The sequence below is a fragment of the Achroia grisella genome, unplaced genomic scaffold (genome assembly GCF_030625045.1).
Source record: "Achroia grisella isolate CSIRO2021 unplaced genomic scaffold, CSIRO_AGI_Agris_v1 utg660, whole genome shotgun sequence".
NCBI classification, from domain to species: domain Eukaryota; kingdom Metazoa; phylum Arthropoda; class Insecta; order Lepidoptera; family Pyralidae; genus Achroia; species Achroia grisella.
In genome coordinates this window covers 1,452,157-1,480,033 of record NW_026712984.1, presented here as the reverse complement: position 1 = coordinate 1,480,033, position 27,877 = coordinate 1,452,157, and the positions used below count along the sequence as shown (strand labels likewise).

Sequence of the window (27,877 nt, the reverse complement as noted above, 5' to 3'; positions counted from 1 at the left end):
TTTAGTTTGCCCCAATTTCGTATAACGGATTGTTATTAATACTATTAGCTCTATTCCTACGATCTGACATCATTTTCATTGTATTATCATTCATGAATAACCTGCCAGCGTATATCGTTACTGCAAGCGGGTGTACCATTCCTTTATCATGAATAAAAACAACCTGCACAAGATACAAACCTGTGGAGTTTTTCGGCTAGTCGCTGCAGTCGCTCCAGGCGACGGATCTCATCGCTCAGGTCTCGTTCGCGTTCTTGGTGCGCGATCATCAGCCGCGACCAAGATTGTTCTAACGCGTCCGGTCGTAACGCGGGTTCGATATCACATTCACCCACTGATTCGAAATATTTCTGCAAATATCGTATTTATAAAGACTTATTTTGGTATATAATAATAATAACCCAATATAATTCGCACAGCGCCATCTAGTCCTAAGCTAAGCAGAACTTGTGTTATGAGACTTGTGTTATGAGTAGGTACTATATAAATACTGGAATACGTTTTTTTTTAAATACATATATAGAAAACACCCAGACAAATTCAAATATATTCATGAATAAAAATGTTTGTTTCCGTGACCATCTGCTTTGTATCAATCACATTGATAGACCATGTCGCCAAAGAAGATATCAAAGGATGTTTACTGTAGTCAGGATATTAAACATTTATTTGAGCAGGGTATTTCAGCCACTTACATATATAAGTAAATTTATATAATTTAATTTCTACTATCCAGTCCAGGTTACGGTTTCATTAAAAAAACCTGATAAGTACTTACTTATCTAAGTAAATTTGGGTGTCTGTCTAACATGAAATTGATACTCATAAATTCTGTGAAACCCTACGTTGTTGTTATTGTTCGACTCACTTCTAATTCCCTGTACTGGTGGAAGAGTTTCTGCTTCTCCCTCTGTCGCAGAGGTACCTCCTCATTGCGGAAACGCGTGCTCTCGCTGAGCAGCTTTTTCATCTCGATCAAAGTTGATGGGAAAGCACGGTCCTGGAATATTAAGTTGAATTGTCTTAGTATATGACATGTAGATACGATGTTTTGTCTTCCTCGTCGAATACGGTGCTTGTGTATATGTTCAATACGTGTTGAAGATATAAATATATAATTTATGTATACATATATCTACCTGCATAAGTGCGCATTTCTCGTGCAACCAGGCACGATGCTGCGCGGCCTGCTCGGTGTAGGCGGCCGCTCGCCGCTGAGACTCGGCGTCAAAGAGCGGGTGTACCGCCGGCGGCTCAGGGAACGTCTCGTACAGCGACGAGATGTAAGTGATGAGGGACTTCTCGTCAGGTTCATGGGTGTCCACATCTGGAATGTAAGGACGTATTACTTATCTAAGTTGAACTCTGGACACTGCAAATTGAATAAACTCATGGCAAAACTTTTTTTTTGCCAAGATGAACGGCGCTACCCATTCTATGTGGTTGTATCATACAAACGAAATATTTCCTTATAAAAGAAGGAAAGTATACACTCTATCCCGAGGAAACAGAAACCATCGCTCCTAAGAATATCCTTCAATTCTTGTCCCTGACAGGTTTAGGTTTCGAACACTGAAAAATGGCGAGCACAATAGACATATGCAGGTTGTAGTGCTACAGATCTTAGCACCTGACAATAACCCAAAACCGCCAATAAAAAAATACATGTCAGTAAATATCAAGGTATTTGAGTTATAAGTGGTAACTGTTGCCTATATACATGAACAGCATCACGACATCACATCATTATGTGACGACCTTGGTACCTCTCATGCGATTTTATTCAGGACGCCTACGATGACAATGCCTGCGTACCCTTAATTTACTGCCTCATCACACCCTTCAACTAGAACTCGAACCGTTTAACATGTTTACATTCAAATATATTGAACGAAATGTCTAGTCTTGTCAAGTTACGAATACGATCACAAACATTTGAAAATTATTATTCAACACAATTACTATTGCTTTAATTTTTAAACCTCCTAAATTTAACGCCATCGTTCATCTTCAAATAAAATTGCTTTAAGATAAAAATTTATAAGTCTCAGTAATTAACGTATACAATCTTTTCGTGACATTTCTCTTTTTATTTTCTTGTATAAAAATATTTTTTGCAACAAATGTGTCTAAAATTAAAGGTCACTACGTTTATTGCACTAAACAGTGGCGGCAGCTGGCGAATTATAGTAATCACGTCGTCGCCACGTCTCGCTTATCTCAAAATCGCAACTATGTAGTGTCTACACACAGTCTATTTAGTTTTTATGCAACACTAGTTGTTATCCGTGACTTCGTCAGCTATTTTAAGATAAACGCTATATCCGCGTCTTTTCTTTCATGTCAGATTTCATTACGGACGGTTAAACTTTGTCATTAACAGACACTTTTATAATACTAGTACTTTATAATATTTTATATTATTAGGACCAGAGGAGCATCTCTCAAAACGACTGTTATTCTAGATGGCATTATGGGCATTGTCTACCAGTCGATTTTCGAGATAAATGCAACTTGGCATGCTCACATTTCTCTATATGTATACTAGCTGTCCGGGCAAACGTTGTTTAGCCTTAAAATAAAAAAAAAATTTAGGGGTGGACTACCCCTAACATTTAGGGGGATGAAAAATAGATTTTGGCCGATTCTCAGACCTACTCAATACGCTTACAAAATTTCATGAGAATCGGTCAAGCCGTTTCGGAGGAGTATGGGAACGAAAACTATGACACGAGAATTTTATATATAAGATATATTTGAAACCTACGTGGCAGGGACGAGCTTACCGCCGTCTCTCGGATAAATTTTCAGTTTGATATTGATGTTCCCTTCACTGGAAGAAATCTCAGAAAATCAATAAATATAGGGTAGTAAACCACTACGCCACTGCCGCCCTCAGTTATAATACAGTTAATTATTAAACGTCCTATGAATACAAGCACTGTAGACAGTCACCTGTGTATAGGTGGCTTTATTAAAACTTATATTATTAGTCACGCCATCCGTACTACCGCATTTAATTTTAAGTACAACACTTTAAAACACGCAGCAAGATTTAGTCACCACTATGGTTTCACGATTTTAAGAATTCCAAATGTCGGCTTGTGAACTATGTGAAGTAGTTCGCCCGGTCTTGTAACGTACAACGAAAATCTCTTTATTGTACGATCATTGTGTTATAAGAAAAAGTAACTGAACAATTGAGTTTGCAATGGTATACTACAAGGTACAAGAGACATGATATGATGACGTGACGTTCGTAATAAATACTATTCAGGTATCACCGTTCAGTTCCCGCTTACCCTCAGATGAGACATCAACTGTTACTATACCAATTTTGACATCAAATTCAAATTCAAATTAAAAAAACATTTATTCACGTTTTAGCCGCTTATGAACATCAAATAATTAATATTATATTTTTTTTCCCTACCGTTCAATCCTTTAATTTTTGATAAATTGTCTGTCATACAAACTTGTGCCTGACTTGATGACTTTAAATCATGTGTGTAAGGGGAGAAATTTCGCTTAGCGTCGTCGCCTGATTAATTTGATACGTAATCAGTGTCCCTCGTAAAAAATAGTAAATAAATAATTGACACAAAAAGTTTTTTAATATCGACCAGATTTCTTTAAGTCGAGGATTAGGCACTAGGCCACGACGTTCTGTATAACTAGTCTTCTTTTCTATATTCGTATATAGATCTCGATCCAAAAACAATAGCCCATACAATGTGTATTATAATAGTGATGACGTCACCACCACGGCGGCTGATGCCAAACGAAGCGTTAACAATGCCTCGTTAAATGAATGAACCTGCTCACAGCAGGTCCTGTTGTTTTATTGTTTTATACAGATTTATTCTATTCGCGATAGATATTGAAGAATTTAAGTCACTGCATCTTGATTCATCCTGCTTTATGTAGAATAAAATTACAGGCCCAGCCCAGGTAACCGTCGCTTATATACACGGACATCACGTTATCATGTGGCGACCGTGATACCACTAATGCAAAACCATTCCAAAAGCTTAATATGTCATGCCTCTTATCCTGCAACTTTAAGCCTGATCGCACCCTACAACCAAAACACAGTTTACAAAGCAAGTTGCTTCGCGGTTCAAATAAATGAAACCGAGTATATGATTTGTTACAGTCTGGTGAACTACTTGATGGAAAGTGGCAAAAACCTTTAATACTGTGCCGTTTTTGAGTCCTCGCTCTTCGTGTTTAAATTTTACTACCACACATCCACACTTTATAACACAGCTTAATAAAAAAGATACTTGATATCAGAAATAGTAGAGACTAAGGCACCCACACAGACGATATCGTACAAACTCTACCGCAGTATAAATATCTTACTTCGTGTTTTACTAATATTACATTATGTCAAGTAAACGTCTCCGAAGTCAATAACCTTAAAATTAACAAAGAAAAAGAATCCTCCATCCATCATGATTTTCTTTTTATTTCCCACGCGAGATCAATATATTCAATGTCAAAGGTGATATCTTGACAGGACAGACATAATTGAGCAAAGACGTAGTACAAGATAGTAAAGTAATTGACAGTTAGGTTGACACTACACTAGGACCCGAGCGATACGTAAGCGATGCAAATATACATCTATATGTATACTTTACTATATTATGAATTCACTAGTTTGTTTTTCTACAGAGTCGTCTACCTATTTACCACATATTTAAGCCACCAAGCAGCTTGCTTAGTAAGATATGTTTAGATTGAAGCGTGAGATAAGTGAAATATCATGTTACGCAAAACATGACTTCATAGCCTCCGGAACGGCAACGCAAAAAGTAATGTCTGTGATGCTGTTGATGTATATAAGCGACGTTTCATATTCACCATCAGGTCATTCAGCTTGTTTACCAATAACATAAAAAGAAATCTATATGTGAAATATTGCCAACGATGTTAATTTCAATTAAATAGTGTTTTTTGTACATATCATTAGTCCTGAGCAGCCCTTATACTCCGAGTACTAGAAATTAACTATTAACAACTCCTTACTTGCTCGAATATGCAAATAATATCACTTCATGTTTGTTTATCTTCCACGCGTTATTTAATATGACCGACAACGTTTTTCTGGTCACATCGCAAATCTTACAGTGTACCGCTAACTTTATGATTTTAATAATTACAGCCCTCAATGATAAAAATGTTAAATAATCACTCAATATGTCGATAAGTTATTTAATGAATATAATGAGCTTAAAAGCGTTTTACCGTTAAAATTGGCAACTAAAAGATTGTTGTTAATTCATCGCTTTTTCCGTACTTGATCTTTCACCTGCTCTTCTAAATCGAGAACGAGATTATAAATAAACAAATAGGAACATATTTTAAAATTTTCTTTCATAAAAACTCTCACTTACCTTCGGGGTCCAACAGCCTGGTGACGCCATATTCTTTCTCGACCACGTGGAAAGCCGTCTCCAAGCGCTCACGCACCTGTCTTGACCTGGAACAAATAGCAATACATTTTGTTTACGAACTTATACATATATATATTGATATCAACAATCCATTACGGAAACTGGAGGGAGCAGCAGCAGTTATTGTAGATAGAGACCGGCATCATATGACGACGTATATGATGCTGTTTATGTACGAATACAAGCCACAGTTGTCACTACTACTAATGCTAGGTCCCCTTCCGTAATCGTTCATAAAAATATCTGATATTGTGCAAAATTTAACAATTATTACCTGATATTACGCCAGTCTATCAGGTCAGGACGGTTCCTGTGTATAAGCGCGTTGAAGGCCAGCCCATCACGCCACGACGACGTGAAGTCGGTCACCCTTACGCCTGGGTACTTGGCAGTGGACCGCCGAGCCCAGCTCAGCAACGCCTCCCGGGCGGTTACGTTAGGTTCTTGTCCCACCACTATGTCTGATATCTGGAATAAAAGAAAATTAACTTTAGAAAAAAAAGTACTTAACGGAAACACGGACGTTGTGTCATAAGGGTCTGCCGGGACTATTGTTTAGGACCACATTTAAACTGTTACTTTCATTCTTAGACATTCCGAAGATGTAATAATTCCCTACTTACGCCTGACAGGTCAAGAAATTGTGAATGTATTGCCATGCCTCCTGTAATTTCTATATCTCACCCCATTCCAACCAAAACGAAGTTTATTTCAATGTAGGTAATTGGAACGGCTAATAAGCGGACCCACCAAGTGGTAACCATTGCCTGCATACTCGTAGGTACATCACTACTGACATCACGTTATCATGTCACACCCCTAATACCACTCATGTGTTGCTCAAGAGGATTCTGATATCACTTCGGCTAAACTAGTTGTGAGGACGTAAAGTGGGGTACACAGGTGACGTGACTTTGTATATAATAAAAATGTCTCACTATAACTTGATTGCAGTTAATAACGAATCACCATGACTTTTACTTTTCTATACGATAGTATCGAATTTACTGCCGCTGAGAAAGAAACCAATTAAGTTATCACTAACAATAGGTAATAACACGTTAAAGAAGATATTATCCAAGACGACGGAACAGCCGTCGTAATAAATATTAAAGTTCAGAAGTTCCAAAGATTTAGGAGGCACGAAATTATAGTCTGCAGTTAGTTATTAAACGTGTAAAGTGTTGTATATTGTAATAAAAACAGTAAGAATAGAGTTAGTAAGGCGTTAACTGAAGTCAGTATTTTTTAATGATGACTACTCAGTATTTTAGATGACTCTATTAAAAAGAATATCTAATGGTTTAATCTAGATAACAAACAACATGTTTGGGCTTATAAACTTATGTAGGTATAGGATTAGTACATACAACCTGAGTCCTGTTTACGATGTAGATCATAGATCTAAAAATATCTGTTTTATACTCGTATTTATGTAAGTAAAATACTAAATTAACTAACACATTCTGGCCATAGTGTTAATCGATATTATATTTATTAGTATTAATGTTTGTAGCCCTATTGACCATGTCATGTCCTTGCGAACAAACGGAACTAAACGGACGTCCTGCCAGCGTATACCCTTAAAGTATAGTTCCATCATCATTCTGAATAAAAACCCTTACCGCATTTTTTTATACCTCGAGGATAGCAAATAAGCATACGGACTAACTCATGGTAAAAGACTACCGTAGCCTAAAACAGGGGGTCATGGTTTTTGGGTGTCACGTCCGCGTTGCCGGCCCTTAAGAAACGTTAATACTTATGTCAGCCATGTCAAGCAAGGAGTCAACAACGTGCTATGATAGTATGTTATAAATAAATGTACAGGTCAATGCATTACAGTCTGGCTGTCATCCAGCCACAGTAATAGTCTGAAACTATGAGGAACTGTCGTATCTACTTAGAATTATATGGGTTAACACACTAATGATAGTAGTATTAGAAGATATATTAAAACGACCCTTAGTGTTTAAGAAAAAAACAACTCTCTATTGTTAAAAGTACAGTAATTAAACTGGTAATAAAAAAAATGGATCCATTTTCTTATTTAAAGCATAATGCAAGTGAACTAAGAACTTAATGGGTATGCCGCCTTACACATTAATTTGACTGCCAAATATCACCATTAACATCGAAATACATTTTGCAATGTAAGTTTTTAGAAGAAATGTGCTAGAGCAAATGTAACTGTTAAAAACATCTTCAAATGACGTGTTTCCTATTATTTTTTAGTTTACGAATCACACGTCTATGTTATACAATAATGCTGACTGCATTATTGTATAAACCACTTTTTTTAAACCATTGTTTCCACTAAGATAATAGATGTAAACCTAACCATATAGCACGACACGCGCAAGTATTAAAAAAGTTTGAATTGAAGTGTGTGTCTATAATTTTAATAATATACCATGGATCCCTTTCAATTTATTTATTCTCGGCTGAACGGATTTAAATAATTTAAAAAAACAGATTGTATCCGCAGTCGTGGGTACATAATATATTATATTGTTAGGAAAATACTATTATCATTAACAGCTAAATTACTCAAACTCAAATTAAAAAACATTTATTTATTCACATGTGACCTTTCGGCCTCTTATGTACATCATAATTTTTATCACTATTCCTACAGTACAGTACAGTACAGTTAAGCTAACTACATACTTCAGTTGAGAAGAACTGGATAAGTAACTCAACTGGTAATTTTTTTACTTTATTATGTTCACTAAATTAATATGGTATTAGAAAAGCTGTAAACTTTTTAAAGTAGAACGAACATACACCAACATTAAAAAGTACTCTGATAATAACACTTCAGAAAAACGTGAGACATATAATGCACTGACTGTTAAAAAATGCACAGTAACGACTAATAAATCATAGTTCTAAACAGTAATCAAAGCCATATCAGATGATAGCGCCATCAATCATGATGAGCTCTATGTCACTGATCGAAATTATATTCAGATTAGTTGTAATCACAGTGGCATGTTGCAGAACTTATTCCAGAGAATGCCAGAGACAGTAAGAAGTGAGTGTGTAATTACCAATGTAATTTATTTTATCCCCAAAATGTTTTGAACCTAAGAACGGTAATCAAAGCATATTGTTTTAGTTAAGCATTATATTGCAAGCTATATTCCGGGTGAATATATGTATGTCGTAGCTGACTTTTAAACGAAAAAAGGGAGCGAGTGAAAAAGACATTTCAAATCTGTTAACAAATTAAGGCCAACGCCTACCTGTTGGATATGACGTTTTGAAAGAGTAATATATGGGAATGAAATTCCATTATATTAAGGCACCTTAATTGGTATCAATAAGTCATGAGAGTTAAGACGGTCATCATACTGTATTTGTGAGATCCACGGTTATGCTTATATACATATATTGACGACGTCTACAATGTCCCTTTAAGGTGAGCCGTGAAATGTGCCATTCAATTTCTATAAAAACAATAGAGCATTAAATTAGACAATTCAAAGAATTAGCAATTGAGAAGCCTGGTAGAAGTAAAAAAAAATAATGTCTGATCATGCAGCCGTTAGTTGAAATAGACAGTTACTTGCAACAGAATGGTACAGTATGACAACAAAATTTGTAACAGTACGGCGGTTGATGACCGAAACATGCCAAAAATGTCAATCTAATCGATTCGCTTGGCTCAGTGCAAGTTTTTCATTGTTACAATGTCTGTACTGAAGTTAGTGAGTTACTGTAACACTAAAATAATTTTCAAAATCGTTTCAATAGGAGAGGTTCCTCCATATAACTCCCATTTACACTATAATATTGTATAAAATAAATATTGACACGATTTATAAACAGTTAAAGGAAAACTATACAATTCTCGCGACTGCGTGTTACGTAGTCAAATAAACAGTATATAACACCATACTTCATTCATCACAAAAACTAACATCAATAGTTCATACAATACGTTCAAGATGGGGTTTGTACACAAAACACAAAAGCATTCTTTCGATGTACGTGACAGAATTAATCTATTTGCATACCGTTGGATGGTAAATATAAAACGCCAAAAAAAGTGTCCATTCAAGGTAAAGTTGTAGTACGACTAAATTGGGTTGTATTGCTGTAAAATTATCTACGCATAATATTATTTATCACCCATTCGGCTGAGCCGATGTTGTGTGAACGACTTAACAAATTACAGTAAGGCAAATATGTATGTATGTATGTATCTTAGTCCACCGGAAGGACAACGCATGAGTGGTGGTATCACTGAGGTACTGTTAGCATGCTAACGTAATGTCAGTAGTATTGTTTCGGTATATAGGCGACTGTTACCGTTTATAGTCTGTTGGGGCGTCGTATCATATGATGATGATCTGTTGAAGGTTCCGTAACATCAGCTTCTTTACCATTCCAATTGTTTCACAAAATATCCATATTACTGCATAAGCAATATTCCAGACGATCATCATGTTGATTATCTGAATATATTACATAAAGAGTATATTTCATGCTCAACGTATAATGGAAACCTGTGAGTTAAAAGAATCCACAAAGAGTCCACTGATGCTGATTACTGAAATCTGTTAAGAGCAATTTAATGAAGAACAGTTGAATTTACATAATTCTTTCAGCAATCAGTTGAAAAGAATATTGAATCAAATCAAAATATATTTAGGTTCATTACAGACACTTATGATAAATAAAATGTACTGTATATTCGGAACATAGTTAAAAACCACAAAGAAATGACAACAAACTATACTCTAGTGACTACCAGCATATTATGTTATTCCATTTTTATCAAAGAGTAATAATTTATGCAGGGGCCGTAACTCAAACGGGCCAGTCCTCACAAACAGTAACAATTCACATTATCATAAAAAAATATGTATATAGAAGTATTTCTTCAGATGAATGCAATATTTACAGTTACATGACTTGAAGACTAAAAAATCAATTAAAGCATGGCAACGATAATATGATCAGACCCGAAGGAAAGTCATAGATAATGTTACGGCCTCGACTGAGGAATCAGGCCATGAAAGATTTCATGCATAGTCATAATTTATTTGTTCATCTGCCACTTTCCCTGTTGTCTACTTGTAAATATGAGATATATATTTGCATATTACAATCAGTGGATTATAAGACATACCGAGCTACACCGTACAAAGTCGACGGTGTATTTTAGTCTCACATATTTTAACGGCCAAGCAGCTTCCTTCGTGAAATGTATTTCGGTTGAAAAAAGATAAAACAGTAAAAACATATCGAATTCTCCCGAAGGCGACGGTTGCCGCTTACCACCAGGTGGGCCATCAGCTTGTTTACCATTCCAATTAGATAAAAAAGTCCATTTTAACGGATTATTTCCCATTGTTAACGCAGCGAAAATACTAAGTAAAAAATGTCTATCCGCGAAATTTTAAGATTACGAGCAATTTTTTTTTGCGGTTAATCGGTTTTTTTATTTGGACTTGATACTCAATTTAAAACGATAAAAGTTTACGAACCTATTATTATTATGAGATCATCAAATACTGAACGAATTAGTTAGCAAAAAACCTAGCTATTTATACTAAATATTAGATTATAGACTAGACATTCGAATATAGATTTAGACCTGTTGTGTTAAAGACCATATTATAAATAATAATAGACGCTGGAGTACATGATATCGTTTTGTAAAATAAAAATAACATGATAGAACAACAAAAACTTAATGTAATTTAGTATACTCGTAGAAATATGTACAAGAATGACGGGTCCGTATATTATAAATACCATACCATAATGTTGTAGATATACAATGGCAATCATATTAATAAAACGCCTGAAGGTAAATGTCAACTGACACTTAGGAACATGAACAGCATCAAGAACATCACGTTGTCATATGACGCCTGCGATACCTTTTACCCTATAATTTCACTGCCATATCTCATCCGAACACACCAAAACGCATCTTACAAAACAAACTGCTTGACGGCTAGATTATTTTACATTGAGGTACCCCACGCAGACGACTTTTCACACAGTCTATTTCGGTCCTACTTAAATAATTCCATCCCTCGTCTGAACATATACTATCACTTATCACTATTTCGTCCATTTCTTGCTATTAAATATATAATTTAAAAGCCTTATACGAGCTATTAGAATTAGGATAATGTATGTATTAATTGTAAAGTTACTAAATCGTGGGCGTTAGGATTCGAGGCTGTTACAATGATGTCATGCACACGATGTCAGGGTCTTTACTTAGTCGGCACTTGAATGTTGATTTTTTATTGCCCGTTTTGTAGTTATTTTGTTACGACAGTCAAATCAGTATGTTTTCAATCAAATGTTATGTTTTATGTACGTATAAGAGTACTTAATGTTTTAATAGTTCTATTAAAGATACAACCTTCGAACCAAGAATGTGGGTTCGCATAATTAGGATACCAAGTTTGATGTCGGTCAGTGTAATTTTGTAAACAAGTTGTTTTAAACTGGTGCATTATTACACGCGAATTCGTTTGCTTTTTTAATAAAAGATAGCCCAATCCGTCCTCGTGATACAGTTTATGTTTTATCCGTCCAGCCTTTTAATAATGAAAAGGTAACGGACGCACAGAGAGATGTATACTTTCGTAATTATATTATGCATGATTGATATATGGCTAGGTTCTCATGTCCTGTACATGAATAAGGAGATGGAAAATTCTTAATAAATAATGAAGAACATGCATTGTTTTAGTAATACAGGGGTTACTATTTAAGTGCTGGATTAAAACAAGTAGTTTCGGGGATAGATTATAAGTATGTAATGACTAGCTGACTCGCGCACAAGTTGTTTACAAATATTCAAAATCGGTTCAGTATAGATTCAAGATTTCCCGTTCAATCTCATAAACTTTACCTGTTTATAATATTATGTATTATGTTTATACATGTATATATGTACTGTAATTTCACTGCATTTATCTCCACCTTTCAACCGATACACAGTTTATAAAGCTACTCGGAGACTGAAATAAGCGAGATTGAGGACCACTGACACAATAATAAAAAAAAACTTACTAATTAAATATATTACAAAACGATAAAATATACCAATTAATTGCAAAATGTAGCACAGAGGCTACATAAATTGAAATTGTTATCTCGAACGGTTGTTGGTCGTTAACGTAACGTAAGTAATGTTATAAATAAATCAGTCCATTTCGTATAAACTCACAATAAATTCTAATTTGAGTATCGCAGCTTTTTTCGAAATGATGTAATCGACCAAGGGTTCGGTGTACGCGCAGAGATTTTATCCGGTGAATCACTTTTGAGTTTTTTTACTCACACATTTTAAACAAAGGATTTTGCGATTAAATTCAAAAGGAAGCTCACTATTTAACGTGATGTTAACATCAATTAGAATAGAATAGGATTTCTTCAAATACAATTAACTTAAAGAAATCTTAGGAAAAATCTAATGATTAAATGATAAATACTGTATAAAAAACCGTCATCATATCGAATGGCTTTGTTAAGGATACAGAAATACAGATCAGCAATTGATCAAATTTCTATAAGCTCACACGAGAAGTACTAAGCTTTCTGTTAAAAAAAGAATTTCCTAAATCAGATTACATACAAAAATGTTCTGGGGTAACACAAAAAAAGATACAATCGAATTAAGAACATCGTGAAGTTGTTGATAATATGCATACATCCTGAAATCACGATTAATTGACAATCTTGCTTTAAGAGAAAATTATACTTGAACGCCATGAAACCGGATATATTGTATATAAGTAGCCAGACGGGTAGTATTAAAATGTCAGAACAACATTTTATTAAACTACTAATGATATAATTTCTTCCTTTTAATTTTTTTATATAATCTGATGCCTTATTATGTGAAAACAAATTTTAATTATATCTATTGTACCTACTTATATCTAAATAGATATGTTTTAATCAAACTTACGAAAATAGCGTCGTAGTTTACTATCCCAAAATTGGACATAAAGGTTCTGAGTTCAAATATAGCAACGGTTAAAAATTTTTCTGCGCCAATATTTATTTCTGACAAACTGTTACGGTAATAGAAACATCGACATAAACCAAAATTAATTCGAGAGAAGGTGATAGGTTGCCCCCTGTCGCGTTGGATTCAAATATACAAAGCAATATATGAACATTCTCACGATATTAATAGTTGATTATTGTTCAAGACAATTTGAACCTAAAATAAATATAAATATTTTGTAGTATATATTTTCGGTTTGTAATGGCAACACTTAACAGTTTAAAAAGGATTCATTCAAACTGTCACTCACCCTTTTCTGTTTCTAACTATCAAGCCATACACACTGTACTCCTGTAAATCAAATATAAAAATACAGTCCAAACATATTAAAAGCATATGTTGTTTTATTAATCCAACATACTGCTTGTGGTCCTTCGAGCCGGATATGAACCAGCGACCTAAGGATTTTCAAGTCCTATCATTGAAAACAATTATTATATGAAAACTAAGAGAAAAATTCTTAGTTTTATTGGGAAAATTTTTGACCCATTAGGCTTGATTAGTCCTGTAGTGGTACTAGCCAAGTTATTTATGCAAGAGCTATGGTCTATGCAGATTGACTGGGACTCTACATTGCCCCAGAAACAAATTGATCATTGGAATAAATTTTTATTTAATCTCAACTCGATGGGAACAATTAAAATACCACGAGTCATATACACCAATACTCTATTCCATGTAGAGTTAGTTGGATATGCGGATGCCTCTCTTAAGGCATTTGGCTGCTGTCTCTATCTGAGAAATTTTAATTCTGATTCTAGTGTCTCTAGTAACTTACTTTGTTCTAAAACAAGGGTTGCCCCTCTAAATAAATCCATAACCATTCCAAAGTTAGAACTTAATAGTGCTTTGTTACTAGCAAAATTAGTAAACAGAGTAAGCACCATATTGCAAACAAGATTGAAGTTAAAGGTGTTTCTATATAGCGATTCACAGATAGTATTAGCCTGGATTAAAATGGCCAATATTAAAGCGAATCCATATGTTTCAAATAGGGTTAAGGAAATAAATTCTTTAACTAAAGATTTTCAATGGTCATATGTAAAAACTTCTGATAATCCTGCAGACTTGCTCACAAGGGGAATTGATCCACATAAATTGCAATCAAATTATTTGTGGTGGCATGGTCCTAAAGATTTAATAAATAATAAATTTTGCCATACACCTGCCGACTGTAGCTATCCCATAGCAAATCATGAGCCTGAATTATCAGTGAATGTCTACTGTATAGATCCATCTGTATTCGATTTATTTCAAAAAATTTCTGATATTAATAAATTACAAAGAGTCATCTCTTATATTTTACGTTTTAAAAATAACTGTCTCAGTCAAGAAAAATTTAGTGGTTCGCTGATGCCTAAAGAGCTCTATAACGGACTCTCAGTAGTAATTCGGTGTATTCAAAGAAAATACTTTCATAAGGACATAGAGTCAATGATAAAGGGAAAACCTATTAAATCTGGTTTAGCTAATCTTTACCCATATTTAGATCAAACTGGTGTTCTCAGAGTAGGAGGGCGTCTACAAAATGCGAAAAATATTTCCTTTGATAAAATGCACCCTGCTATACTTCCAAAATCTTCTCATATTACTCATTCCATAATTCGAAGAGAACATCTTAGATTGTTACATGCTGGTCCAAAGCTTGTATTAAGCTCCTTATCTCAAAGATATTGGCTTATTAGTGGAACTCGCGAGGTCAAAAAGGTGGTGAATAAATGCATAAAGTGTGCTCGTTTGAAAGCAGAAGCTTCTAAACAATTAATGGGGTCTCTACCACAAGATAGGCTGACAGCTAACAGACCATTTCAAATTGTGGGTGTGGACTTCTGCGGTCCATTCAGCATCAAAATTCCACGAAGTAGAAAGCCGGTTCTTAGTAAGGCATACATAGCGCTATTTGTTTGCTTTGCTTGTAAAGCCATCCATGTTGAGTTGGTAAGTGACCTCACCACAGAAGCATTTTTGGCATGTCTCAAACGTTTTATTGCTCGACGAGGCTTGCCTACTCATATATATTGCGACAACGCGAAAACCTTTAAAGGTGCTTCAAATCAATTAAAAGACTTATATGAATTGTTTTCTAAAAAAGCTCATAAAAATGACATAGAAAATTTTTGTTCTAAAAGTCATATAACATTTAAATTTATTCCTAGTTACTCACCTGAATTTGGAGGGCTTTGGGAAGCCGGGGTTAAGAGTGTTAAGAGCCATCTTAAAAGAATTGTGGGGAATCTTTCTTTAACTTTTGAAGGACTTTACACTGTAATTACAGAAATTGAAGCAGTACTTAATTCGAGACCTTTGCTTCCCATGAGCTCAGATATCTCTGATTGTAAATACTTGACACCTGGCCATTTTTTAATAGGCACGGCAATGACCAGCTTACCTGAAATTGATTATTCTTATAAAGATATTAGTAAATTAAAATTTTGGCAAATTCTTTCTAAATTAAAGCAAGATTTCTGGAAAGCTTGGTCGCGTGACTACCTGACCCAATTGCAGAGCAGGCCAAAGTGGTTGCATCCACATAATAATTTAAAAGTTGGAGATCTTGTCATTGTAAAAAATGATAATCTTTCTCCTTTAAATTGGCCCATGGCCAGAATTGTTAAAATATTTCCGGGACCTGATGATAGAGTCAGGGTTGCTGAAGTAAAAATGGGTAATAAAATATACACTAGGTCTTTTAGAAAATTATGTCCACTTCCTATAGATGGACAATAAAAGAAAACTCATTATTCATTTAAATCAATTATACTTTTAACTTAGAATATCTTTTTCTTTTAACAAATTTACTGCACCAACCCTGGCCCGGCCCCAACTATGTTCAAGACAATTTGAACCTAAAATAAATATAAATATTTTGTAGTATATATTTTCGGTTTGTAATGGCAACACTTAACAGTTTAAAAAGGATTCATTCAAACTGTCACTCACCCCTTTCTGTTTCTAACTATCAAGCCATACACACTGTACTCCTGTAAATCAAATATAAAAATACAGTCCAAACATATTAAAAGCATATGTTGTTTTATTAATCCAACAATTATGCTTCTGAATACACCACTAGGTATATTAGTCATAAATGTTTATGTTATCATTATTATTAAATTTATCAAACCAGTCAAACTGTCCTTACAAGAAAGACTCTTGATTCTTATATTCCAAAGAAAGCGAAGTTCAATTACAGAAATAATATACTTCTAATAACAATAATTAATTCTGATTTAAACAATGCTAAATCGATTGTTTAATATAGTATTAATGGTTAAACCACACTAAGATCTAAAAGTCACCGCTCAGCGTTCGTCAATCATAATGAAATGCTACGGTCATGCTCTAAGAAGTGGCAAATTTGAATCGGTCGATTGTATGCTTTTTTAATCAAACTTATACAGGTAATAAAGATCATTTTCCTTTGTATTCATGCGACGAGATGGTAGAGACTATTTGCGGTTTAAATGATAAAAAAGAAGACCATTGTGTTCGCGATCGTGAAATATGGATCGCCTATTTTTAACTAAATATGTATCGAATTATAAATCGTTGACCTTAATAGTACATTGTGGTGATTTCTGAAACTGAATTTGCTGATATTATAAATGAAAAGGCTTTGTCATTTGATCAATAATCGGCTTAAAGGATCTTCATGTTTAAGATGGAAAAAATCAGACGATGTAGAGAATAAACTCCCACCGTTTTTTAATAAACTTTTATTTGTTATTTTTTATGTAATTGAATAAATCGTGTTTACGGCATACCTGGTGGTAAGCGGTAATCACCATACGTGAACAGCACTACTGAAATCACGTTATCGTGATACCATGCATTCATTCCAGAGGATTAAGATGTAATGCCTCTTACCCAGTAATTTCACTGCCTAATCCCACCCTACAACCAAAACACACCCTAAAAAGCAAGCAGCTTGCTAAGGTGCCCATGCGGACAACTTCTTACAGCTTAACTCTTTAAAATCTGTTATCGGTATTACGATCATCGGTCAGTTAGAAATGTAACTCGACACATAGTTTTTCGACGACTGGAGTCGAACTCACGACCTTTGGAGTTGGATGTAAATAACTTTACCACTACGCCCTCGTTATAGTTGTGGTTCAAATGTATTGGAGGTGCACAGAATGAGCTCAAACTGTCAGTCAAATCGTGACTAACGCTAGAATCAACAAAAGCCGCGGCGCTTCGGTAGATAAGTATCAACTGGTTTAAATATATTTGGAGCGGTATTTATTCGGGCTATTGCTTCGTTTGACGCTTTTTTTTTATTTATGATGAGATTACAACATTTTTTTATTTACGATCGATTACGATTTTTTTTTTCTAGAATAAAACTGCGCACAATTTGTTCTTAAAATACATTAATTTCTACAACTGGAGGTCTGTTGACGAGAATCATTAGCATCATCTTTTATCAGTAAATACATATTTATGTGAATATATTATATAGAGAAATGTATCGGTTTTATTTCTTACTTTAGGATCGCCATGCAAAATTTATTATTAAAACATAAACGTTAACCTTAATAGAAATAGCAATGATATCAGATAACCAAAAAGTTATCAATAACTTGAAATGCATAAATATTGCTATTCGATACGTATTAAAATTTTATTTTATGCAGATCGCATCCGGACCAGTTTTAAGAATGTGAATGTGAGTGCAGAAACATGTTGACATAGATTTAGCAAACATTGTGGTAGTATTCCGTATTTTATGATATTTTAAGAAATAATATAAATAATTCATTTTTCATTTTAGAATTCAAAGATGGCAATATAACAGTAATATGGAAAATAAAGAAATTGTTCTCTTTATAATATTAGTAGACATAAATATAATAAGATATAATAAGGCTGGACGCGTTTGTTCTCTTTATGGTTAGACTGACACTTAGATCGGAATAGGCGCCAGTTATTGTATAAATTATAATGTATATTATATATTCAAACTGTTTCTTTTAATGTTTTATTTAACACAAAAGGTCAGGAAGGAGAGCAAATCACATTAGAAGATGAACACACAATTCAATTATTAACGTCATGTTAAATTTAATGAAACAAACGCATTCACTATGTACAAGTTCCCATAATTTCAATATCAAGTTCATCAACCTCAATACACTTGAAGTTCAATGTTGGATTGAGTATATCTATTTATATTATCAATCATCTTGAACTATTTTTAGTTCAGAAATGTAAAACAAGAGGAACATTCGATTGAATTAATTGTAACATAACAAGTGATGAATGTAATTCTGAGATTCAGAAATATGTATTGAGAGTGGTTAGAATTTGCTAAAATAGATTCATGTAATTGTCAATTTTTTTGCCAAACGAAACTAAAAATACTGGTAAAGTTATTAACGATTTTTAAGGTACCTATTTTAGTTTTTTATATAGTCTCTTTCCAAATGTTGTTTGGAAGAGATTCCTTTAGCAAAAAAAAACGTCTTTTATACTTGCTTTATTTTCAATCCTATGTTTTTTCCTTTCTCTGTGTATAAAATAAAAAAATCTACATATAGATGTAATCTCCCAATCCTCCTAACAACAAATTGAATTAGTGTAATCCGGCAAGTACTTGAAACGTTTTAGCTGTTTTTTCTTTACATAGCTTACTTACTAGAATAATCTATGGCTGCTTTTTACCGATATAGCGACATTTAAATAATCACATTGCTAATTCTCTGTTTGATATTTAAATAAATAATTTAGAAATAAAGAAATGCTGACATTTGTTTTAACTTCAAGAAATTGTAACTCTGTAAATCATAACGAAGTACTAGAACAATTTAATACAGGCAGCCGACGCTGCAGATGTTGCCTAGTTGCAAATATAGCTACCGAGGCACACTTAAACTTGGACCGAAACTTAAAACTTGGCACAAGAAATATTAGAATCGTGTACTGTATTCGTGAGGTGCATTCGTGATCATCTGATAACAACCAGACCACCACGACTTAATGAGCACGTCACTGAGAACACCCTTTGTAAATATAACGGTTCAAGAAAGATTTGTGTTTGTAAAGTATACAAAAGAAATAGAATTGTACTAAAGTTAAAAAAATATTTTATGTAATTGGAATGCAAACTAGCTGATGACCCACTTGATAAGCGATAACCATCGTCTACGTAAATGAACAGCACTACTGACATCATGTTATCACTTGACACCTATGCGTTGCTTATCTACAACCGAAACACCGTTTAAAAAGCTTTATACGATACCTCATTTATAAAAAGTTGTAATAAATATACATATGTAGTAACAAAAGTAATGATATCAATTTTGATCCAACAGTTGAAGTAATTACCATAGTAAGACCTGAATTATGTAAAGAATTGCTCAGATACAGTTAAATCAGAAAGAAAAAGATTTCTTTTGATATTTATCCTTTTGTAAGAAATATAATATTCATAATTTACATATCGTTTTCACAGGTATTAAAACATTGAAGACAATCGACCAATTTGCAATAACACTGGTGAGATACAGACCAAAATGTCAGATCGCAGACAGATAGACTGCGAACTAGAATTGTTAAGAATTGCTTCATTGTTTTCACTATCTGACATCAGTATGAGCACCGTATTTTTTTTTATTACAGGGTATATTTACTTCAGCCTAACGTAAAAAAGACTTAGAACAGTAAGAGGCTTTTGATTAAAAAACACACTTGAAATAAATATTACTAATGACGTAAATTGAATGTAAATAAATCTATTTATAATGTTTGCATAAAATGAACTTGCTTCGTAAAATAACTGGTATTTAAATATACCTATCTAAAGGCATATATACCTACTTAACGTAAATATTAGAAAGTGTTCTAAACGATACCAATATTCTGGACTAATTACAATGTAACTGATCGGACTAAAAATATGTACTGTCACGACAGCTAATCTATGGGGTAGTCAGTAGGTATTGTCAATTATCGATATTGTGGTGAATGCAACACTTGTTCACATGTTCATATTATGCTCCGTATATTATTATATATAATATAAATTATTATATATAATTATAGGTTATATATAATAACTGTTTCTTTTACCAGAGTGTAAGTAAAAAATATAAATTAACTTTTAATCTCAATTTGGATGTCGGTCAGATTTGAACTCACTGCCTCTTGGGTCATAAGTCGCTCCCTTTTCGTTCGAGTTGTTATAAAATATAGGAAGTGTTAAACGCTTGTTAATTTATTTAATTATAAATCAAATACCACAAAATCATATTTAGTAAATATGTAAAGTATGTTGTAATGTACTAATACAGGTATAAGATCAACATATACAAACAGCGTGACGATGACATCAGGTTCTGTTGACATCATTACCTTATATAGTCATCAATGATCAATAGCGAGATGTAGATCGAATCATTGATCATAATTCGGGAGATAAGCAAAAAACATAATTGTTTTCGTTGCTATAATTTATGACAAGCGTTTGTTAAAAAAAACTATGTAGGTTGAATGAACATACGATATTAGTAATAGTGATAATCTTTAAAAAATAATAATAGCCATTTGTTCAGCTTTCATAAGTTGTTGTACCTAAATGTGAATATTGTAATATAAGCTGAAAGCTGATCTCTATAGGCTATATTTCGTTATCATCAGTTGGACAGTATATTTAGTTAACATTGCTATGGTATAAAAAAATATCATATTAGAGTGCTAATTTTCCAATTCTTCAGTATTCTATACAGATATAAATAATGACGAACTTATGTCAATATTTAAAAAAACAACAAAAAGAAAAAGTACAATAAACCACATTGACAAAATATATTAAAACAGAAATAGTCAACAGTTTAATCATGCTGCCAGAAACAGTTACTTCTTTCCATTAAGCAATAAATTTTGTAATTCACACGGTAACAAAAACCGCAGTCGACTAAACATAATTGAAGTAGCCGAGATATATTAAAGGATATCCGTTAGTAAATATCACTCAACTTGTCAAACAGTCGACAATAAATTGTCAAGATCTTGACTAGTTCGCGTATTAATGTCGGTAAGTGTCGAAACCTATTAATTGAATAGACCGTTAACTAAGTCTTTGTTATCGTTGGCGACTGACCTCTGCGGACTTCCTTTATATCCTTATTATCTACTAGCTGTTCCCGCGACTTAGTCCGCGTGGAATTTAACTTTATTTTTCTAAAATAAAAAATAACTTAGGCTACCTAAGTTACTCCTTATTACATTAGCTACCTGTCAATAAAAGTCCCGTCAAAATCAGTCCAGCCTTTTCAGAGATTAGCCGGAACAAACAGACAGACAAAAATTTTAAAAATTGTTAGTTTGGTGTATGTACCGCATTTATATTTATATTCATGTAGTAAAAACCGGTTATTTCAATATTACAAACAGACACACCAATTTTATTTATATGTATAGATAAATATACTAGCGAAACGCCACGGATTCATATGGAAGAAAGAAAAAATATTTATTCAGTGCTTTTAGTTGTTTACAACAAAAAAATGTATAATATATGTGTTTTTCTATCAGTTATCCACCAGTTCCCATTGTAGAATCAAGTCTAAGCGTAAATACTTATTTCGGGACTTGATGGCAGACACACTGATAGATTTGATCTGATCTTATGGGTGTAAGTCGAGTGTGGATGTTCGAAGTAACCTACTATATAGCTTATCCGATTTTGAAAGTTACTTTAGTGTTGGATAGTTCATTATCGAGGAAGGCCTCAAGTATACCATCACGCTACGCCCATAGGAGCGGAATTACAATGAAAAATGTTGCACAAAAGGGAAAATTTGAGGCAGACAAAGCAGGCAGCTAGTATGATATAATATCAAGGAGAACCAAACACGTCGGGTGTTGCTTTTAAATAACTGTTCCCACTCACACGCGTACAATGGTCATTATAATTCAAAGGACGTCATATACAACCTACTGCTTACTGTAAACCCTTAGTAATATAAGTTATAGACAGGGATTTTATTTTCATTCTGTTTGGATTGCATAATCTCATTATTTATACTTATATAAAACGGCAAAGTTTCATTAATAATAATATCCCTGGACTACTGTTATAGAGGTATTCTCTACTTGACTCTAAAACATTGTGAATATGAATATAACAAGCCACAAAAACTTTGTGTGCCAATTTATATTTCCGGCTGAATCAGTAATGACCGAAATAACTATAATAAATAATAAGAAGCCTGCATAATTCACTCTACGCCACCTAGTTCGAAACTAAGGAGAACTTGTGTTATGAGTACTACATAACTGGTAGAAAAATTACTATTATTTTTCTTAATTCAAAATACATAATACACATAAGAAACACCCAGACCAATACAAATAATCACACCACAGAATACAAATGATTGCGTGGTGCTAGGAAGCGAACTCGGCACCACTGGAAAGGGTCTATGCTAAATTGCTAGACCACTGTGACTGTCAGGGACCCTATACATAGCTACATTCAGCGAGTTATATGATATAACTTTATTTTGAAACAAGTTAGAGTAACCGCACAATAATCGAAGGATTGGGTTAACCTCGACCTGCCATGTCATATGGCTAATAATGGAACCATTTCCCATTACTAACAATATATTTCTCTCAATACATATATGATGCATGTATGCATTCAATGCTTGACGTCATTTATTCATGCATGGAAAATAACCCCGATACGTTAGCCTTAAACGGGCCTGGCGGATTAACGGTTCCATCGAGTGGGAGGACGATTTACAACTTCGTTCGTTTTATGCTGTCCTGGTAAATCAGAACAGCTTTCTATAAAAAGTAACTTATATTAATTAATTCGGTAATTATTGTTAACGGCAATATTCAAAATATAACACAAATAGATAAAATTCTAACAATTTTTTTATTTAAATTACGTTGATAAAGTCTCACAATAATAGTTTTACTCATATATCTTCAATGTACAGACGATGAGTTAAATTTTTATTATAAGTAGACATAGATATATACAAACTATTAGGCAAGTATTTTTAATTGGATAGTTGACTGTTTTATTCAGTTTTTGTGAATCAGAACGTGAAAAAGTACGCATGAACAATTCGGTGAGTAATAGAAAGACGTCTAATAAATGTATTACTTTTAATAGAAAAGTTCCAAGTTGTTCAGAGATCACTTATACACCATACAGAAATTAAACCGTACATAAGGCTGTAAACTACACACAAAAATTGAAATGGATATCGCATGTTAAATTCAGTTTCTTTGTCCTAAGTACCATACGCAACCATCAGACATAGTAGAAATGGAGAATATGGAAAAAAAAATGCAAAAATGGAGGAGAAATTTTGAAGTGTCAAATTATGTGCTGCGTAGTTTTAATTTAGAAATAAAAAAATGTATTAATTCTGTTTTTATGTTTCCTAAAGCCATAGTTTCATTTATTACAAAAATATTACTATATTTTAAATTCTTATAAAATTTATAATAATATAATCGATGCAAAACTACAGTGAAAGTATTTCGTACTCCGTGCCATACATTAGGTAAATATTTAGTTTATTTCTTCTATATATTATAGAAATATGTTGTCTATATGATAATCGCTGTCTAAAATCTCCTACTGTAACTCTATCATCTCAAAATTAGTAAATTTTAGATTCTAGGACAGGCCCTAACTTTATTGACCTGTAGGAATGTTAAGTTAGGCCATATGTGGTTTACCATCTGTTACTTTAGCTCTTTACAAAAAGAAAAAGAATGCACAAGTTCAATGGCTCTCTCGATATTGTAGCGCAAAGATGTCACGACCATACATGGATGTAAGGATTCGAAATTTTAGGTCATAATAATCATCGTGTGATAAATATATAAATACATACATGTTCAATATTATTTTATATACATACTTATGATAAACAAATATTTAGTAAAGTACCACCAATGCAACAGCCTGTGAATATAACAAATGTCACAAAAGGTAACTCATTGCACATATGTTCTGTAGAGCAATTTTGCTCTATATGAAATGCATAACATACGTAATTGTATAAAAATTAATACTATATTGTTTAAAATAGCTTAGTAATTTTTACTAAATGTGTTAAAGATATTAGGTTACTAACGGGCTCTCCTTAAAGATAAATATATACAATCACGCACTTTTTATCGATCTAGATATATACAATTCCGTTGTACATTCATTGCAACAATTTCGTCAGATTTAGGCAGCGTTTGCTATGCACGCGCACATACATGTTCGTTACGACATCACAGTACACACCTTTTAATTTCTCGGCTTTTCTGAACTATAAAATGCACATACTATACATATACCACTTCTTTTTGAATCGTTCTATTTATAGTAGAAAACTGCTTTAAAATTCATTGTGTAGTTTAAAATCTATGTACGAAACAAAAATATACTATTTAAAGTATGTTTTTGTTTCGAAGCAAAGGTTTTAGCGATTCTTATCAAAAACTTCACAGATCAATGACGAAACTCGAGATCATTAGTTAATTTCACAACTAAAGTATCGTGTATCGCCGTTTCCTGATTAGCCCTTTGGCTTTCTCCTTGTGCGGCGCCGGCGCACGATTATTAGCGCGGAACTGACACTTTCGATTGTTCTGCCCACTCCCTAACTGAATAAACACCTTGTGTAATTCTAGATCTTCGGAGGCTATTTAGAAATGCTCCATCTCTTAGTCTTAGTGTAGTTAATATAAACAGTTCCTTAACTCAGTGATGTATTGGAGATTCCGACTATTTCCTTGCCTGGGGTCAAACGGAAATTCGTCACCCCCTTTTTATTTAGATTAATATTTTTTTATGACTAAAAAAATAAATAATGTGTTTTTAGTAGAACTTCACCGCTCTATTAAAGGCGAACATATACCTTAATATTACTGTAATTTATGCAATCATAAGTCATGTACTATGTCTATTTAGACAGTGAAAGAATTTTCAAAACCGCATCAGTAGTACCCCGAACAACTAAAACGGTTTAGCCTATCTCAAGATGAAGATATATTGTAAACATCGTTTATAGCGTTAATAACAGCTGTTCCACCTCAGAAAATCATTATTATACTGATTACTGTCTATGCAATCAGATGTTGCCTCTTACGTTATTAATATTTATTGCAGTAATTTTTTTTAATTGTATTTATTGTTGTGGCCTTGCAAATTTGACCCTGATTATACATAACCGATTAAAAAAAAAGGAAATAGGTTCTATTTTTGTTTTACGTATGTATGTTGTAGAAATATCCATACTAATATTATAAATGAAACAGTGTGTGTTTGTTACCTTTTCACCCTAAACGGTAATGAAATTTTTCGAGAGGATATAATGTATCCCGAGGAAAGGCATAGGCTATAATTTATCTAAAAAAAACGCAAAATCATTCGAAATTACTATTTTTCTTAGCTTCTCTAGAGCATTCTTCACATATACTATAATAGCAAACAACGAAATATTAAAGTGAGAGAAACTTGCATATACTCGTACATATAGCAGCGGTATACCGTAAATAACATAGATGTAACGCGATATTTGCATATACATACGTTGAATAGATGAATTAAAAAACAAATCTCAGAGAATAGTAACAAGATGGCGTTACAAAACAAAAGTACGACGACAAATTACCGTTCTTTTAAAAAAAACTTAGAACCATATAGCATGTACGCATAAGTCTGCGAGTGTTAACGCACGGCTGCTCACGCGCCAGTGTCATGTGCCGGCGCACCTGTATGTGCTTCCTGTCTGTCGCCATCTTGCCCCGCTAAGTTTAAAATATCTCTCGTTTTTAATTTTCATACTAAATCCTTATATTTACTTTTAATTACTACTAAACAAATCATATTCTAAGATTAAATTATTACTCGTTTTTAATTTTGTTATTAAATCCTTATTTATTATTTTAATTCCTATTAAACGAATCGATTTAATTTATCTGGAAGTCAGAATAAAATAGACAATTCCTTATTCAAATAAACTTAATTTAAGCACTTTTGAACTATCATAGTTATATTTTTAATGTACACCTCATTCGGAGAGTTGTTTCATCACAAGAAGAACGAGCAAGAAACTTTCGTAAGATTGTCACTAATGCGGAAGGATAAAAACTATAAAAAAGTTGGGAAAGTTATTAATAAATAACCAGTAAGGTAATAAAGCAGTAAGGCCCAATAAGCATTAAACTAATCTTATACTATTGATACAAGTACACAAAACTAATTTTCTTGATAACACGTTAGATACACCTAGACTAATTATAATACATTGAAAGACATCATGAGGAAATGAGGGGACCTGCCAAGCAAATCCTCAGATGCATATGGAGGTTTCGACAATCACACGCAGCGGCGTGAATTTCCGCGTCTCGTGATTTATCATTTCTATAGGGATGTCACAAGTTTACCGTTACATTTGCAAATATGGAATGAAAAATATATAAATCTTCTAAATAAAAACTACTGCAATTTTAGGATAAAGGTTAGCATATTAATTCTCATGTTACCATATATATATATCCTCATATATTTTTTTATTAATAGCTTAGTCGTTAACAAGTAACAAAAACACACAGACATACTTTTATTTATAATATTAGTATGTATCAAGACAAGAAAGAACAAGATGATAATTGGTTAACAAACATGGGCCTAGAGTGTGAAACTACAAATAAGTGTAGAAATGGTTAAGGCATAATGAATAAAGTAACAATTAATCGTGAATAAATAACGTCAAGTCACCAAATCCAACATAATCTTTATCTCAATGATATTAAGAATTCTTTCAGTTATACATCAAATGATAGTAAAGTAACAAATGCTACTCATTGACAGTAGAAATAATATCTCTTTCTCTAGAGAAAATATTACAATAGCGCGTAGCTATGAATACAACTTTCATAAGTTTCATTCTCTATAAAGTAAGTGGTCTTGAAATCTTCTTTTTTAAATCATATATTTTAATCTTTTAAATGACAACCCTAGTTTATAAAATACAATGAATGGACTAAACCGTAACCAATCTAAGAAATTTCAATGTTTGCAGTATATTCTAACATTATGTACCGTTTCCTAGACTTCAACTCTGGACTCTTAAATTTTACACATAACAAAATAGACATCTTTATTTGACCACTTTATGATTTTAGTAAAATTTTTATTGGAGTTTCAAAATGCAATCATTACTCCATTGATTGTGGTACAGTACTACTTATCATGTTATGTACATTTTATAAAACTACCAAAATGAAAGTAGATAATTAATGGAAAAACTTTTACAGTTATTTAAACAAAAAAACTACCTTATTATGCATATGCCTTATCATATACACGCAAGGAAGTACACAAATA

At 33.1% G+C, this 27,877-nt stretch overlaps 1 protein-coding gene across 1 annotated transcript in view; it reads right to left on the bottom strand.

The window, feature by feature from the left end:
• The window catches only part of LOC131849896 (uncharacterized), a 152,174-nt gene that overhangs the window by 117,868 nt on the left and 6,429 nt on the right, over positions 1-27,877 (bottom strand). Inside the window, exons 2-6 of the mRNA XM_059200034.1 lie at positions 5,737-5,930; positions 5,403-5,488; positions 1,140-1,327; positions 869-1,000; positions 181-350 (exon numbers count right to left, since the gene is read on the bottom strand). Of these exons, the coding sequence (XP_059056017.1) occupies positions 181-350; positions 869-1,000; positions 1,140-1,327; positions 5,403-5,488; positions 5,737-5,930 (770 nt within the window). The remainder of the gene's footprint in view (positions 1-180; positions 351-868; positions 1,001-1,139; positions 1,328-5,402; positions 5,489-5,736; positions 5,931-27,877) is intronic.